Source organism: Ictidomys tridecemlineatus, chromosome 4 (genome assembly GCF_052094955.1).
Source record: "Ictidomys tridecemlineatus isolate mIctTri1 chromosome 4, mIctTri1.hap1, whole genome shotgun sequence".
NCBI classification, from domain to species: domain Eukaryota; kingdom Metazoa; phylum Chordata; class Mammalia; order Rodentia; family Sciuridae; genus Ictidomys; species Ictidomys tridecemlineatus.
This window is the reverse complement of record NC_135480.1, coordinates 203,857,122-203,873,128: the sequence shown is the minus strand read 5'-3', so window position 1 is coordinate 203,873,128 and position 16,007 is coordinate 203,857,122. Positions and strand designations below refer to the sequence as shown.

The 16,007-nt window shown below is 41.4% G+C and overlaps 1 protein-coding gene across 6 annotated transcripts in view; it reads right to left on the bottom strand.

Moving 5' to 3' along the window:
• Positions 1–16,007, bottom strand: part of Nup188 (nucleoporin 188) — a 54,627-nt gene that overhangs the window by 10,842 nt on the left and 27,778 nt on the right. For all 6 annotated transcript variants that reach the window (XM_040286467.2, XM_040286468.2, XM_021723612.3 and 3 more), the window contains 15 exons: positions 13,646–13,711; positions 12,201–12,320; positions 11,817–11,943; positions 8,630–8,782; positions 8,313–8,439; positions 7,955–8,042; positions 7,786–7,862; positions 6,555–6,669; positions 4,610–4,730; positions 4,414–4,480; positions 3,611–3,739; positions 2,967–3,106; positions 1,788–1,894; positions 435–641; positions 166–335 (listed from right to left, as the gene is read on the bottom strand). In XM_040286467.2, the coding sequence (XP_040142401.1) occupies positions 166–335; positions 435–641; positions 1,788–1,894; positions 2,967–3,106; positions 3,611–3,739; positions 4,414–4,480; positions 4,610–4,730; positions 6,555–6,669; positions 7,786–7,862; positions 7,955–8,042; positions 8,313–8,439; positions 8,630–8,782; positions 11,817–11,943; positions 12,201–12,320; positions 13,646–13,711 (1,814 nt within the window). The remainder of the gene's footprint in view (positions 1–165; positions 336–434; positions 642–1,787; positions 1,895–2,966; positions 3,107–3,610; positions 3,740–4,413; positions 4,481–4,609; positions 4,731–6,554; positions 6,670–7,785; positions 7,863–7,954; positions 8,043–8,312; positions 8,440–8,629; positions 8,783–11,816; positions 11,944–12,200; positions 12,321–13,645; positions 13,712–16,007) is intronic.

Sequence of the window (16,007 nt, the reverse complement as noted above, 5' to 3'; positions counted from 1 at the left end):
AAAATACAAGACTCCTCTGTAATTAGCTATGTGATAAGCATTTTTTATGCACATTCCCAATAGAGAGTCACAGACATCTCTGCAGGTAAAAGCTACTGTTATTCCTTTTTCACAGACAAGGACAAGAAGACTCAGAAGTTAAATAAGTCTGGGAGACAGATTTACTTGGTTCTGAGGACCAGCATGGCACTGTCCCGGCGGTCCTGCCACAGAGCATGCAGAAAGGCAATGGCTGCACGATGCAGCAGAGGTGGGCACCAGTACCGATCCTGCTGCTGGGAATCAATCAGCTCCAGGACCACGTGGAGACAACTCCACTCACCAAGGCTGAATTCCTGCAAGGGGGAGAAGTGGGAATTCATGTTCCACAGCCACTGCAAACAGCCACACCTCCCAGGAGCCACTGCCTAGCCTCACACCAAATGCAGGCTCACCTTGGAGCCATCACTGCCGTCTGTCACCTCCAGATTTAGAAACAGTTCTATAAGGCCTGGCTGGGTCTCCACAGCAACTGTGAGAAATTCCAGAATCATGACTTTGATGCGCATGTCCTCAATCTTGCTCCGAAGGCGGGTCAGGAAGGCATCACGAATGGCAGCTGCATCATTGCCCAGACAAGCATACACTGACATTGGGGCCACCTAGCAGAGACCAGGACACACTGGCTTTATAGTTCTGCTTTTAGAAAAACCTCAATGGGCTTCTACAGAAGGGAGCTCAGAGAGCTCCAGATACAGCAGAGAGAGATGCATATAGTCATAAAACTCTCAGATGAGGACCAACATTTACAGAAGAGCAAACATAAAGATGGCCAGGACATGACTCAGAGCTAGAGTGCTTGGCTAGTACATGTGAGGCCCAGGGTTTAATTTCTGGTAACACATTAAATGAAGGAGCTGGGACTGGGGCTCTGCACGTGCCTGGTATGTGTGAGACCCTGGGTTCAATTCTCAGCACCACATATAAATAAATAAAATAGAGGTCTATCAACAACTAAAATAAAATATTAAAAAAAGATGAAATCAGAAAAGATATTTTTTTCGTCTATTAGATTGGTAAAGACCGAAAAACTGATAAAGTCTCTGTGCAAGGATGTAAAACTTAGGTGTTAGAAACATAAATTGTTGAAGGCAAGACTAGTTGTTCCAAAATATATAAAGTGGTAGCTGGGCACAGTGGTGCACTGTAATCCCAGCTACTAAGGAGACTAAGGCAGGAGGATTATTAACTCTGAGGCCAGCCTGGGCAATTCAATGAGACCTGTCTTAAAATAAAAAAAGACGGGAATATAGCTCAGCAGCAGAGTACCTACCGTGGCCAGATGTTTCAGCAGCTGAATGGCCAGACCTAGCATATGTAAGGCCTGGGTTCAAGCCCCAATACCCAAAATCCCAGCATGTACAGAGGAACTAGCCTTTGGTATAAAGAACAAAAGTGTACAAATACCTATATTAAATACATATATACAGATAAAAAGAAATCTCAAGTCACTGAATGAACCTTTCCTGCTCACAGGGATTCTTGGAACAAGAGGGAACCTTAATTTTCTGTTACGTTTATCTGTAACTTTAAATAAATATTTTATAATGAGCATGTGCGTCTCGTGCAATCAGGAAAAAAAAAATCACATAAACACACATTTACTTGTGTGTATTTGTGTGTATGTGTGTGTGTCTACATTACTTCAAGTCCAAGTTAGCCAGATGCTTCTCTTGGAAGAGGGCAAGAGTGGTCTGTAGCAGAAAGAGTCCATGTCCTGGGGCTCTGGTTGGCTAAGTGGATCCTACCGTGGCCAGACGTTTCAGCAGCTGAATGGCCAGACGTGGCAAAGCTGGGTCATGTTTATGGTAGATGTACTTGGCTAGAACAGCAATGAGGTTGTTTCCATGGGCACCTGGAGAAGCACAGGAATAGTAAAGACACCAAAGGCACTTCAATTCAAGGTCTTAGAGAGGCTGATGTTCCAAATGGCTAATGCACTTGGGGGACTAGTCTTGAGTATGTGGAGGGCCAGCATAAACCGACTCATTCTGTTTTCTCAGAAGCAAAGCAGCAGCCAGGATATTTTTTGGAGGGTTGGGTTGGAGGTGGGGGGTAAATAATTCAATATAATTAATTAATGGCTAAGATACATTATTAAGAAAATAAGTACTTTTAACAAATAGGTTAGAAAAAGGAATCGTATAGAAATACAAAATACTCATAAAAATTCCAAAACCATACAACTAGAAAAGATCTTAAACATGACCTAAACAAAATGAAAATGAATAGACTTGGCTGGGCATGGTGGCACACACCTGTAATCCCAGCCACTCATAATCCTAGCCACTCAGGAGGCTAAAGCAGTAGGATCACAAATTCAAAGCCAGCCCCAATAACTTAGTAAGGCCCTAAGCAAGTCAGCAAGACCCTGGCTCTAAGTAAAATATAAAAAGGGCTGGGGAAATGGCTCGGTGGTTAAGCACATCTGGGTTTACTCCCTGGTACAATAAAAAATAAAGAAAATGAGTAGACAGAGACACAAAGGATTAAACAACTACTATAGAGTCACAAAGTAGTCAGAGGCAGTATTCAATAGGCACCAGGAACTTTCCTCTCCATGCAGATATCCATCTGCTCTTTGTTATGCTTTTATAAAGTAGATAATATTTACTATCTCAAATTTATAGATGAGAAACCTGACGCAAAGTTTATTAACAATAAGCCCAAGATCACAGAGCTAGCTAGAGTCTGAATGTGGATCAAGGTGGTCTGACTCAAAGCCCGCATTCTCATTACTATTCTGTCATCAATAGGAGATACAAATTAAGTATAATTCAGTCCCCTTATTTCCAAGACTAGGAAAGGAGCTACTATCATGTCCAAATTTCCTCAAGGAGTTCATCAGAAAAGAGTGTCAATGCCCAACAATGCCTAAAATAGATGCTCATGGGAGGAAAGTTGCTGAGTGGAAGAGAAGTACATACCATGCTGTGTGAGAGCCTGCTCCAAGGGGGACACCACATTAGAAGGAGGTTTCAGCCGAATGACATTGTTGGTGACAGAGAATGCCAGTTTCACAGTCTTGATCAGCAGCTGGCCCTGCCCCTGGCCCTCTGCCCCATCACTAGAGTGCCAAATGGAAACCAAAGATGATCAGACAACATGAATTCATTTGCAACATGCATGTTCTCATGACTGTGATGCTAACAATACTCCTAGAGTTCAACAGATTCTGAGAAGTAGTAATTCCTTTTCCTATGTACCAATCTATACAGCAGCCATTAGGTAATATAAAGGCATGCCCTTGGAAGAACAAGGTTGTCTTAAACTATTGCAGCCAGGTATAGTGGCACATGCCTGTCATCCCAGTGACTTGGGAGGCTCAGGCAGGAGGATAGCAAGTTTGATGGAGATGGAGATGGAGATGGAGCAGGAGGAGATGGAGATGGAGCAGGAGGAGGAGGAGATGGAGGAGGAGGAGGAGGAGGAGGAGATGGAGGAGGAGGAGGAGGAGGAGGAGGAGGAGGAGGAGGAGGAGGAGGAGGAGGGAGGAGAAGCAAGCTACTGGAAGCCTTAAAATATTCAAGCACAGTAAAGACAAAAGGCGAAGGAGAAGAGGGGGTCCTACCTTCGAGGCTGAGCAGCCATCACCATGTCAATGGTGTCCACACCAATGCCCATGATATTGATGACGGTTTGTCCTGCTTCTGTGTATGCCAGACTACAGATGCAGAGAGACTGCAGACTGGGAGTATGACTGGAAGACAGAGGTATTGAGTTACAGGATGTGGCCAAGCTTATCACTGGAAGAGAAAGGCACTGTCCAGCTGGAATAGGGAGGCAGACCCAAGCAACTAGACAGTGGGATACACAGACCAGCTCTCTACAAGATGCAGGCACTCTGAAACAGACTTGGTCCCAAAGACCACAATCTAATCATCCATCAATTAACAGACATGTTTACAGAAATGAATCATGATTAACCCATGGATGGAATTTATGGAGCCATTAAAACAAAACAGATCTATATGTGGTAGCACAAAAAGAAAGAGCAGTGAGTACAATCCAAAGAAAACGCCTAGAACACACACTAACAATAGCCCGTTAACAACAGCTACCTCTAGGAAGTAGATTCATTTTGCATTGAATGAGAATTTTTCCAAAGAACATGCATAACTTTTGTAAAGATCATAAAAATCATAAAGTGTACATATACACGCACACACACAGCACATCCAAAAAACCACCCCATCTCATTCCTACTTCATTTGTTCTTCTCTCTCTATGGGGAGAAATGATAACTGAATCAGTAGAAAGTGAACACAATGTTGAAACTACTAAGCTTTCGGTTTAAGCAAGGTGAGTGCTCTAGAAGAAAACCCCTGTCTTCCCTTGGTGAGTGGTGCACTCTAGCAACCAGCCCCGTATTACCTGTTGTGCAGGTTTGTCTCATGGCACAGGTTCAGTATTGCATGAATCAGCTCCAGGATCAGGCAACCTAGACTCCAAAGAAGATATGACAATGATGTGGCCTTGTTTGATGGCCATTATCCCACAAAAGGGAGAGAAAGACGATGTCTGGGGAACCAGAAAGTGCCCAGGATTTCCCTAAGCACGCTATCCTTACCAATCTGTTCCCGCACACCATGGGAGTTGTAGCGCCACTTGTGGTAGCTGGGAAGCATCTCCTTCAGCACAAACATGACACAGGGTACCAGGCCTTGGCTCTGGGTACTACCAAGCTGGCCCTGTAGGAAACCATTCTGTGAGGGCCTCTGATGTGGAAGGAAAAGTTGTTCATGATTTAACTCCAAAAGTACATGTGGGTCCAAAGAAAACTTAGGCAAACTTTATCCTTCAGTGAAAAACAGAAAATCTCCCTACTTCAATTGAGTCCATGTTGTGGATTTCTCTAGAACAGAAAAAGTAACTAAAAAGACAATGTGACAGTGTCATAAAAGGTGCTTACATCAGGGTTGGGGATTTAGTTCAGTGGCAGACAGCTTGCCTAGTATACACAAGACCTAATCCTATGTCCCAGAGTGGGAGAAAAATGGTGACTATATAAAGAAGAAGAAAGGCTACCTCTGAATACCGAAGGCAGGATATCTTAAACATAAAGGACATAGGATAACAATGACAAAGAATGTCAACTTCACTGATATGCAGCTGCCCCTAATCACAACCCCATCGCTGGAATACACTATGATCTGACACCCCCAACTTTTTTGTCCTAACAGTACGTGTTCAGTTTCCTTATCTTAAAACTGTGACTCTTTATTTACATAGACATTTGCATCAACTGTTCCTATGTTTTCAAACATTCATAGATTGCTATAAGCAGTAAGTGTGCTGAGTGTTTTTCATGTATGATCCTTTAATCCACCCTAAGAGGTATATTCCTATTTTAGAAAGGTTCTAAGACATTCTGTACTTGTCCAAGGTCATAGAGCCAGTATATGATCAATCTGAAATGTAAACCTAATTCTATCCAACTCCAATCCTTGCTCTTAATCTTATTCCAGTATTTTTCAGAGTTATGACCTACTAATTATGAGATCAGCCTATGGTCACAACTCACTAAAAAAAAAAAAAAAAAAAAGAAAGAAAGAAAAAGAAAGAAAGAAAGAAAGAAAGAAAGAAACAAAGAAAAGGGAAATAGGCACAATATCACACTCCTACAAAACTGACTCAGGGGACTGGGGCAGGAGGATCACAAAAGTTCAAGGCCAGCCTGGGCAACTTAGTGAGACCTAATCTCAAAATAAAAAGGGCTAGAGCTGGGGGTGTGGCTCAGTGATAGAGCACTTGCCTTGCATGTGTGAGGCACTGGGTTCGATCCTCAGCACCACATATATAAATTTTTTTTTTTTTTTAAAGAGAGAGAGAGAATTTTTTATTATTTATTTTTTAGTTTTCGGCGGACACAACATCTTTGTTTGTATGTGGTGCTGAGGATCGAACCCAGGCCGCACCCATGCCAGGCAAACGTGCTACCGCTTGAGCCACATCCCCAGCCCAGCACCACATATAAATAAATAAATAAATAAATAAATAAATAAATAAATAAATGGATGTCCATCAACAACTACAAAACAATTTTTTAAAATAAATAAATAAAATATAATAAAATAAAAAGCGCTAAGGATGTAGCTCGGTAGTAGAGCACCACTGTGTTCAATCCCCAGTACTACCAAGAAAAAGAAGAGGAAGGGCCTGAAGAGGAAAGAAGGGAACGCTTCTTAGGCAGCAAACACTGCACTGTGAACTATGCTCCTGGACTATACATACACACACACACAGGTACTAACTGGGAGGTAAAAATAAAATGTACATATTACCCTGGGGTATAGTCAAAATAGCTTAAAAGGTACTGCATTTACCCTTGAGATCTATCCCTTAAGCCTTCTGAGTATTAAATACATTTGCATAATTATATACCTTCAACCATACTAATATATACAATAGGTTTTCAATACACAGAAACTATGGCCACAATTTTAGGACAACTGTTCTGATTATAGAAGCAGGGGACAAGAAAACTATTTCACAATCATATGACCAGACCGTACCTTGACAAGGGTGGTAATCAAGCGGAGAAAGGCAACAGTGACGCCATACTCGCCTTGGGGCTGTTCACTGTTCATCAGAAGGTTCCCGTACCCACCAGCATTCATCCCCTCCGCACTGGGAAGACAGAAGCCGAGAAAAAACACTCATGGAGAAATTTCAAGGCTTCAAGTTCCTACAGCCAAAAGCATTCTCATTACTGTCTAGACGCTCAGGCATAAAACACAAATGCTCTTACAAGGGGAACAAACCCAGGCAATCTGAAACCAGGGCAAACATTAAGAACATATTTTACTGATGTACAATCTCAAGAAGTTTAAAGTTAAAAATCAAATTAGGGGGTGGGGTTGTGGCTCAGCAGTAGAGCGCTTGCCCAGCATGTGGGAGGGCCTGGGTTCGATCCTCAGCACCACATAAAAATAAATAAACAAAATAAATGTATTAAAAAAAATCAAATAAGCATCAGAGAAACATCTTTGTTTTAAAAGCAAGAGACAGCAAAGAAAGAATATTCAGATAGTAAGATGGAGTCTGTGGAGTAGTAACCAGTCTCCTGCAAAGTAGCACCCATGGAATGAGGAAAAGAACAGAGTGACTGTGGTTAAGAGTCGGGGATGGGGCCTGGGGGTGCAGGGTGCTTGCACAGAATAGAATGGCCCTGGATTTGATCACCAGCACTGCAGAAAAAGTGAAAAAAGAGGACATTATGTCTCTGGATCCAGAAACCTCTGGATTCTCTCAGCTGGAAAGTAGATTCCTACCTTTTTTTTTTTTTTTTTTGAGAGAGAGAATTTTTAATATTTATTCTTTAGTTTTCAGCAGACACAACATCCTTTGTTTTTTTTTTTTGTTATGTGGTGCTGAGGATGGAACCTGGCTGCACACATGCCAGGCGAGCGCACCACCCCTTGAGCCACATCCCCAGCCCCAGATTCCCACATATTTAACAGTCACAGCTGGATGAGAAATCCATCCCTCCCTCCCTCCCCTCTTTCTCTGACTTTAAAAACTGGGACTAATTATTGTGTCCTTGGAGAAGAGAGCAGTTTGTGTTTCCTGTGCCCTCATCTCCTTTAGTTTGTCCTCACTCACCCTCAGGTATAAGGGCTGAACAGAAGTACACAGAATATGTGGATAGAAGAGTGCCTTTCAAACTAATAAAGCCAGGCTAGACCTGAACCAAGAACAGTCTGCACTAGTGAACAAAATCTATCAATCCAAGACCTGGCTCACCTAATCATCTGACTCATGTTGGAGACAGGATGGGCCACAAATGGTAAAAAACCTGTGTGACGAAGATCAGTCCAGACCTAAGGAAGGAAAAGAAAAGTTAAGTGCATTTACCCTCAGGTATATGCCAAGTGTGACACTGCTCGACTGTCAGGAAGACTTGGCATCTCACCTTTGCTGGATTCCGGGCAGCCAAAACTGTCAAGCAATTGACACAAGAGGCAATGACATCCACAGGGGGAGAGATCACTGTTGTCAACCTGGTTAGAAAATGGAGCACTGCACTAAGATGAATAACACAATTGATTCTATCACACATTATTTTCCGGTTCTCTCCCTGGATCCCTCCTTGTCAGCGGGGCTATAGAAATAGAAAAGCCCTCAGCTGGAGAAAGATTTCTGCCAGGCTTTCTAATAGGGGAACATGCGTGAACTTTAACCCAGATGGTGTGTGGTTGGGCTCCTGGAACCCAAGAAAATAACCACATGAGCTCAGCCAGGCAGCTCAACGCTTGCCATGAAGGACCCACCGTTGCAGCAGCATGTAGACACGGGACGTGATGGGCAGGAGCCAGTCTGCTATAGATAGGTCTGTGCTGATGACCTTGTGGACCAGATCAATGATGGGTTTCACTCTCTGGCAATGCTGAATCACATCTGAGGGGAAAGACAGACTGTAACCTCACAGAAAACAACTTCATAATATCACTTATTGGTCTCTGATACCCAGAAAAACAAATCAGACATCTCAACCTTGATAGTTCTGAATTTTATCTTGAAATTCCAAATTCTCTGAGCATGACCACTTTTCCCTCCCCATAGAGATGTCTCCAAAAGATGACCATACCTGCAGTTGAAACAACATGAAGCAGCATTTCAATCTCACAGGTAAAAAGGGTCCAGCTGCTGTAGGAGTATTCCCAACGCACCAGGTAAGCCCTATCATCCAGCATTACTTGGCCCACAGTGCCTTGAGGTATGCGAAGGTTGGTCTGACCACCTAAGAAGGAAGAAGAGTGATCTGCCTAATATCTGAAGACAAGGAAGAGGAGTCAACTCCTGTACCACACACAAACATTTAAAACAGGATTTAGACTCTCTTTAGTACCAAACATTCCTAAATCTTTTTCCTCTAAAGAATAATTAAACTCTCTTGTCATTGGAAAAGTGATTCTTCCTATGTGTCTGAAAACCAGCTGCATGCAAAGTGGTTTCCACCTCAACAACTACAGAAGTAAGCTGTGGCAACCAGTGCCTGGAACCTAGCACATTACTGGTGACACAAATTAGAGCAGAAGCTGTGCCCTCTTTGCACTATACTCCTTGAGCACCTGGGATACATGTTCAAGAGTAATGATTGCTCACTCTTACACATTCACTACAAACAAGAAACAATTGTTGCCAGGCATGGTGGCAAAACACCTATTATCCCAGTGACCCAGGAGGCTGAGGCAAGAGGATTGCAAGTTCAAGGCCAACCTCAGCAACTTAGCAGCAAGACTCTTGTCTCAAGAAATAAAAAGGGCTAGGGAAATAGTTCAGTGGTAAAGCACCTCTGGGTTCAATATCCAGGCAAGAAAGGAAGGAAGAAGGAAAACAAACAAACAACAACAAAAAAATTGTGAACAACCTTTTGGTAAAACACACCTAAGATCAAATTAAGTTCAGCAACATTCAGTACAGCCACACCGTGGTACAGCCATCTCCCCACACACCCGCCAATCTTATGTTGTACAACTTGCACTACTGAAGCTACACCAGTTCACCAATGATTCCCCATTCTTTTCATCTTCTGGTCCCTGACAACCAACACTGCACTTTGTTTCTCAATGTGACAACTCTGAGTATCTCATGAGTAGAATCAGACAGCATTTGTCCTTTGTGACTGGCTTATTTTACTTAGCAAAATGTCTTCAAGGTTCATCCATGTTGTAGTATACAGCAGAATTTCTCTTTTTGGGGTAGGGAGACAGAGCTAGGGTTCAAACCCAAGGCATCAAGCATGCTAGGTAGGTACTCTACCACTGAACTATACCACCAAGAAGAATTTACTTTATTTTAAGAATGAATAATGTTCCTTTGTATGTATATCCCACATTTTGTTTACTCATTTCATCTACTATTAGACATCTACTAAAAAAAATTTTATATATATATATATCTCCTTTTACCCAATCATCCCATTTGGAGGATTCTACTAAAAATAAACACAAGCAGAAGCTCAGTGGCAAAGTGCTTGCCTAGCAAGTGTGAGGCACTGGGTCCTTAGCATCACATTAAAAAAAAATTTAACAAAATAAAGGCATGCTGTCCATCTACAACTACAAAAAAAAAAATTAAAAGAAAAAAATAACAAGGGACTGGGGTTGTGGCTCAGAGGTAGAGCCACATGCCTACCATGCGTAAGGCATGGGGTTTTATCCTTAGCACCACATAAAAATAACAAAGATATTGTGTCCACCTATAAATAAAAAATAAATATTAAAAAAGAAAATACCAATATACAAGAATGTATGTGTGCATCCAATGCAATATTATTTATAGTGGCAAAATGCTGACAGAGTCTAAATGTCCTGATCATAAGGAGAAAAATAAAAAGTTATGAAACATCAAAAATAAGTATATGGTTACTAAGAAGAATGAGTAAGGTGCTGGGGGGCAGCTCAGTGGTAAAACATGTGCTTAGCATGTGCAAAGCCCTGGTTCAATCCCCAGAATAATAATAATAATGATGATGTAGTAATAATAATGAGTCAAGAGTCGTATAGGGAAAACCAAGCCAGGTACAGTAGCTCACACCTGCAACTTCAGCAGCTTGGGAGGTTGAGGCAGGAGGATCACAAGTTCAAGGCCAGCCTCAGCAACTTAGTGAAACCTTGTCTCAGAATAAAAAACAAAAAATGTAGGGGGATGTAGCTCAGTGTTTAAGCACCCCTGGGTTAAATCCCCAGTACTGGGGGAAGAAAACCAACTTGGGGAATGAATTTGTTAAAAGAACGAATATTTGAAAGAATATACATACAATTCTTTTTTTAAAAAATTTTTTTTAAAGAGAGAGAGAATTTTTTTTAATATTTATTTTTTAGTTTTGGGCGAACACAACATCTTTGTTTGTATGTGGTGCTGAGGATCGAACCCGGGCTGCACGCATGCCAGGCGAGCGCGCTACCGCTTGAGCCACATCCGCAGCCCCATAAAATTCTTTTTTTTTTTTTTGCTGGGCAGAAATTATTTGCTTTTTTTTTTTTTAAAGAGAGAGTGAGAGAGGGAGAGAGCGCGCAAGAGAATTTTTTTTTTTTTAAGAGAGAGTGTGAGAGAGAGAGAGAGAAGAGAGAGAGAGAATTTTAATATTTTATTTCTTAGTTTTTCGGCAGACACAACATCTTTGTTTGTATGTGGTGCTGAGGATCGAACCCAGGCCGTGCGCATGCTAGACTGGCGTGATACTGCTTGAGCCACATCCCCAGCCCCGAGAGAGAATTTTTTTAATATTTATTTTTTAGTTCTCGGCGGACACATCTTTGTTTGTATGTGGTGCTGAGGATCAAACCTGGGCCGCAAGCATGCCAGGCGAGCGTGCTACCGCTTGAGCCACATCCCCAGCCCCTAGACATGCATTGTTTACCTTGCTACAATAAGCATGCAAAATTAAAAAAAAAATTAATGATGTAAAACAGATAACAGAAACTGGGCTGGGGATGTAGCTTAGCAGTAGAGTGCTTGCCTAGCATGCACGAGGCCCTCAGTCTATCCCCAATATCACACAGAGAGAGAGAGAGAGAGAGAGAGAGAGAGAGAGAGAGAGAGAAACTAATTATTTATCCATGAATCAACAAACACGGTGAGATGACAAGGGGAGAGACAGAGAGAGAGAGAAAGAGAGAGAAACTAATTATTTATCCATGAATCAACAAACACGGTGAGATGACAAGGAGCTGCTCTACAATCACCTCACACAAAAGGATCAACCCAGCAGCAAGGTGGTCTAAGGAGAGCTGCTGTGAGAAAGGCTGCGGCATTGAAGATCTCCTTACCCAGAGGATATAGGAGTTTGGGCGTCTGCCTTCTCCAAAGAGTTCCATCTTCATGAGAGATTACATCATGAGGCTTGTGCTTGTAAAGTTCATTGTAGAAAGACATCTTATCTAGGAAGCTATATACCTGGCAACATGCAGAAAGAAACTCAATCACACATTTACCTACAGAACATTCATGGGGGTCCCAAGTCTGCTCTATTAACCAGACTGTGTAAACTGGTCCTCAAACTCCTTCCCAGTCCACTACTGTAGATCATCTTGGAATCGCCTTCTGCTCTCCTACCTAATCTCCACTCAAGTTCTCCCCTCTCTCCACAAAGACAGTTGTCTCTCCTGAACAGCATCTCAAGTTCTATTTAGGGAGCTAACTGAACAACTTACCTTTTTGGCAGTGGACTTTCCTGATACCAGGGCTCGGAGTAATTGCAGGAGTGGGGAAAGGAGATGGGGGAACATTCCACATACACTGTCCAGAATGATCCCAAGACCAGAAGTTGGTTCCTACAGCGGAAGGGGAGAAGTCACTATTATTCAGAACTGCCTGATAATCCTCAGAAAGTCTAGAAGCAATCCTTCCCTAATAATCTAAGACTTTCATGTCCCCGATGAGAAAGGACAATATTCAGTTGGGATTTGATTTAACTGGCATCTGAAAAGCAACTCTTAAGTCTATCCAGTCATCTCTTCTTCCTGGCCACCCTTTCTATGGGAAGATAACTTGTTCCTTAGGACAATGTTTCCACTGACGTGAAAACTACCCTAAAACACGTCAGCAGCTAGCCACCACACCCAAGCAAAGATGCTCCATCTACATACTGGTTCACACCAGCTTCTACCAGGGATATTGCTGGCATCTGTAAGAGTAAACAGCAACTCAGGAGAAAGAGGTTAATACACACAGGCAGATCAGTCTGGCTTGGGTACAGGTTTGAAAACAGATGTTTGAAGTCACTGTCAATGCTAACACCAGTGCTGGTGAAAAACCATTCTTTCCAAATGCTCAAACCAATCACAACACTGATGACTTGGTAAGATCTAGTTATAACCCTCTAAGTATTTTTGAAAGGAATCATCAGGAGGCTGAGGCAGCAGGATTGCAAGTTCAAAGTCAGCCTCAGCAACCTAGTGAGGCCCTGGCAACTGAGCAAGATCTTATCTCAAAATAAAAAGGACTGGGCATGTGACTCAGTAGTGAGGCCCCTCTGGGTTCAATCCATGTAACAGTAAATAGCACCTCAGGAGAAAGAGAATAATATACACAGATAAAGAAAAAAGAAAAAAAAAAAAAAAAGAGTTGCAGGACCCTAAGCCAAAAGTGAAGTATGGAGACATATGCCCGAAGTTCCAGTGACTCAGGAGCCTGAGGCAGGAGGATTACAAGTTCAAGGCCAGCTGGGGCAACTTAGTAAAAACCGGTCTCAAAGGATAAATTTGGTAGAGAAGCTCTGGGTTATATCCCCAGTGTACAAACATACACACGGAGAAAAGTTTTGGGAATCCTGGTTGTTGAAAGACTGTCAATATGAAAAAAGACTTGGTGATAACACATTGGTTGATGATTTAGGCTACAGACTCAAGCCAGATAGAACTAGGTCCTTGCTGTCTCTTTCTGGCCGTGTAACGTTGGTGGAATCCCTTCATATCCCTAGGCATCACATTTCATCATACACAACGTGGCATCAATAACAGTATCTACCTCACAGATATTTTGACAATTAAGTGAGAAAATACATACAAAAGCCAAATATAAAGCCTCTCACAAAATGTCTGATAAATCCTTTTGGACCAGAGTAATGTCAGAGTATGATTCTCTCCAACATACTTACTGTTCCCCAGAAGAGTTCTGGAAGAGAAGGGTCCGCCAGGACTTCACACGCTGTGTCAATTACATCCTGTTGGGGGAGGGAAGAAATTGTTCCTTTTCCCTGGTTGAAGTAGTGTCTTTTTTTTTTTTCTTACTGTATTCTGTTTACATAAAAACACCAATAACCATCTCCATATATGTTACAAAAAATTATGGGTTTAAAGAATAAGATCACACCTTGTCCAGGGTGCATATTGTATATGCTGTATACACATTCACTTCTCTGAATTTCACATGCTCGTTTGTAAAATGGGGAAAATAATAGCTCATGGTACTATTTTGAGTGTAAGGAATAAAAGCAAGTTGGCTGTAAATTCAAAACTAGTATATAAGTAAGGTATTACTACTAGACTCACCTTTACTTTGCTCCTAACAGGCAGGGCAAGGACAATGTCTTGCCAGGCGTGGTGTCGCACGCCTATGATCCCAGAGGCTCAGGGGATTGAGGCAAGAGGATCGTGAGGTCAACTTAGAGCCTCAGCAACTTAGAGAGGCTCTCCCTACACAACTTAGTGAGATCCTGTCTCAAATAAAATATAAAAGGGACTAGGGATGTGGCTCAGTGGTTAAGTGCTCATGGGTTCAATCCCCAGTACCAAAAAAAAACCAAACCAAAACAAACAAACAAACAAAAAACAATATCTTTTTAATATTTTTATGCTGAACACCTAGTACAGAGTTAAACATACACTGGGCATCTAATAAATGCTTACAGAGTCTTTTTTTTTTTTTTTAAACCAAGCACCACGACTCCTACAACATGTTATATCTATTCTCCATGCATAGAATAGGACCAGACCCTTCCATTGTGATTAGAATTTTCCTGAAGTATGCAAAGCTTGTTCTATGCCCCAGAGCTTGGGGAATTGATTCTTTGAATTAGTTCTAATCTCATTTTTATCCAATAATAAGAAATTTCCATCAGTTCACAAAACAAGTGACTAATCATTGAAAATGAATACAATGATTTAGTTTTAAGGATACTCATCAAATATCATTTCCCACTAAAAAGAACCAGAACAACTTGGAAAGCAGGTTCTAGGTCTGAAACAAGAATCCTACACAATAATCCTGTAATATCTTGTCATACCAGTAAGCAATAGAGCTATCAAAACAGATAAGGGTAGTGTCAAATGAATTCAGAAGACAATTGGAAAGTCCTTACTGACCAAAGATGGGGCAATCTCAGCCTAAGAATAATAACTGCACAGATTAAAACACAGCTAGCAGGGCGGCAGTTGTAGCTCAGTGGTACAGCACTTGCCTAGCATGCATGAAACACTGAGTTTGATCCTCAGCACCACATAAAAACAAATAAATAAAATAAAGATATCATGAAAAAGAAAAACACAGTATGTTTAAATCTATGATCTCAGGATGGAGGTAGAGTGCTTGCCTTGCATGCACAAGGCCCTGGGTTCAATCCCCAGCACCACATTAAAAAAAAAAAATAATAATAATAATATTTTGGGCTGGGGTTGTGGCTCAGCAGTAGAACACTCGCCTAGCAAGTTCAAAGCCCTGAGTTAGATCCTCAGCACCACAGAAAAATATATAAAAGATAAAGGTATTGTGTCCAACTACAAGTAAATAATATTTTTTTAATTTTTTATTTATTTTTATTTATTTTTTTTTTTAAGAGTGAGAGAGAGGGGGGACAGAGAGAGAGAGAGAGAGAGAGAGAGAATTTTAACATTTATTTATTTTTTCTTAGTTCTCGGCGGACACAACATCTTCGTTTGTATGTGGTGCTGAGGATCGAACCCGGGCCGCACGCACGCTAGGCGAGCGCGCTACCGCTTGAGCCACATCCCCAGCCCAATAATATTTTTTTTAAATAAATAATTAGGGCTGGGGTTGTGACTCAGTGATAGAGTGCTTGCCTAGCAATTGTGAGGCCCTGGGTTTGATCCTCAGTACCACATATAAATAAATAAAATAAACGTATTAAAAATATTTTAAAAAATAAATAGAATAAATCTATGAGCTCATACTGATATTAAAAAAAAAAACCCACTAGATACCTTGAGAGGGTGCTAGAAAAAAACAGGTAAATACAAGAAAAGAAGCAGGTATGTATAGAATTCTATAACAGAGTACCAAATAGTTAATGTATAGAAATGTGGCAACTGATAAACAAAGGAAAGACAGAATTAAAGTGCCATTTTGCAATTTTCACTTCTAATAGACAATGAACATCAATAGGTGCTTACATCACACAAAAAGACAACCAACACTAACTTCTTTTTTTTTTAATGAGAGAGAGAGAGAGAGAGAGAGAGAGAGAGAGAGAATTTTTAAATATTTTTTTTTTTTAGTTTTTC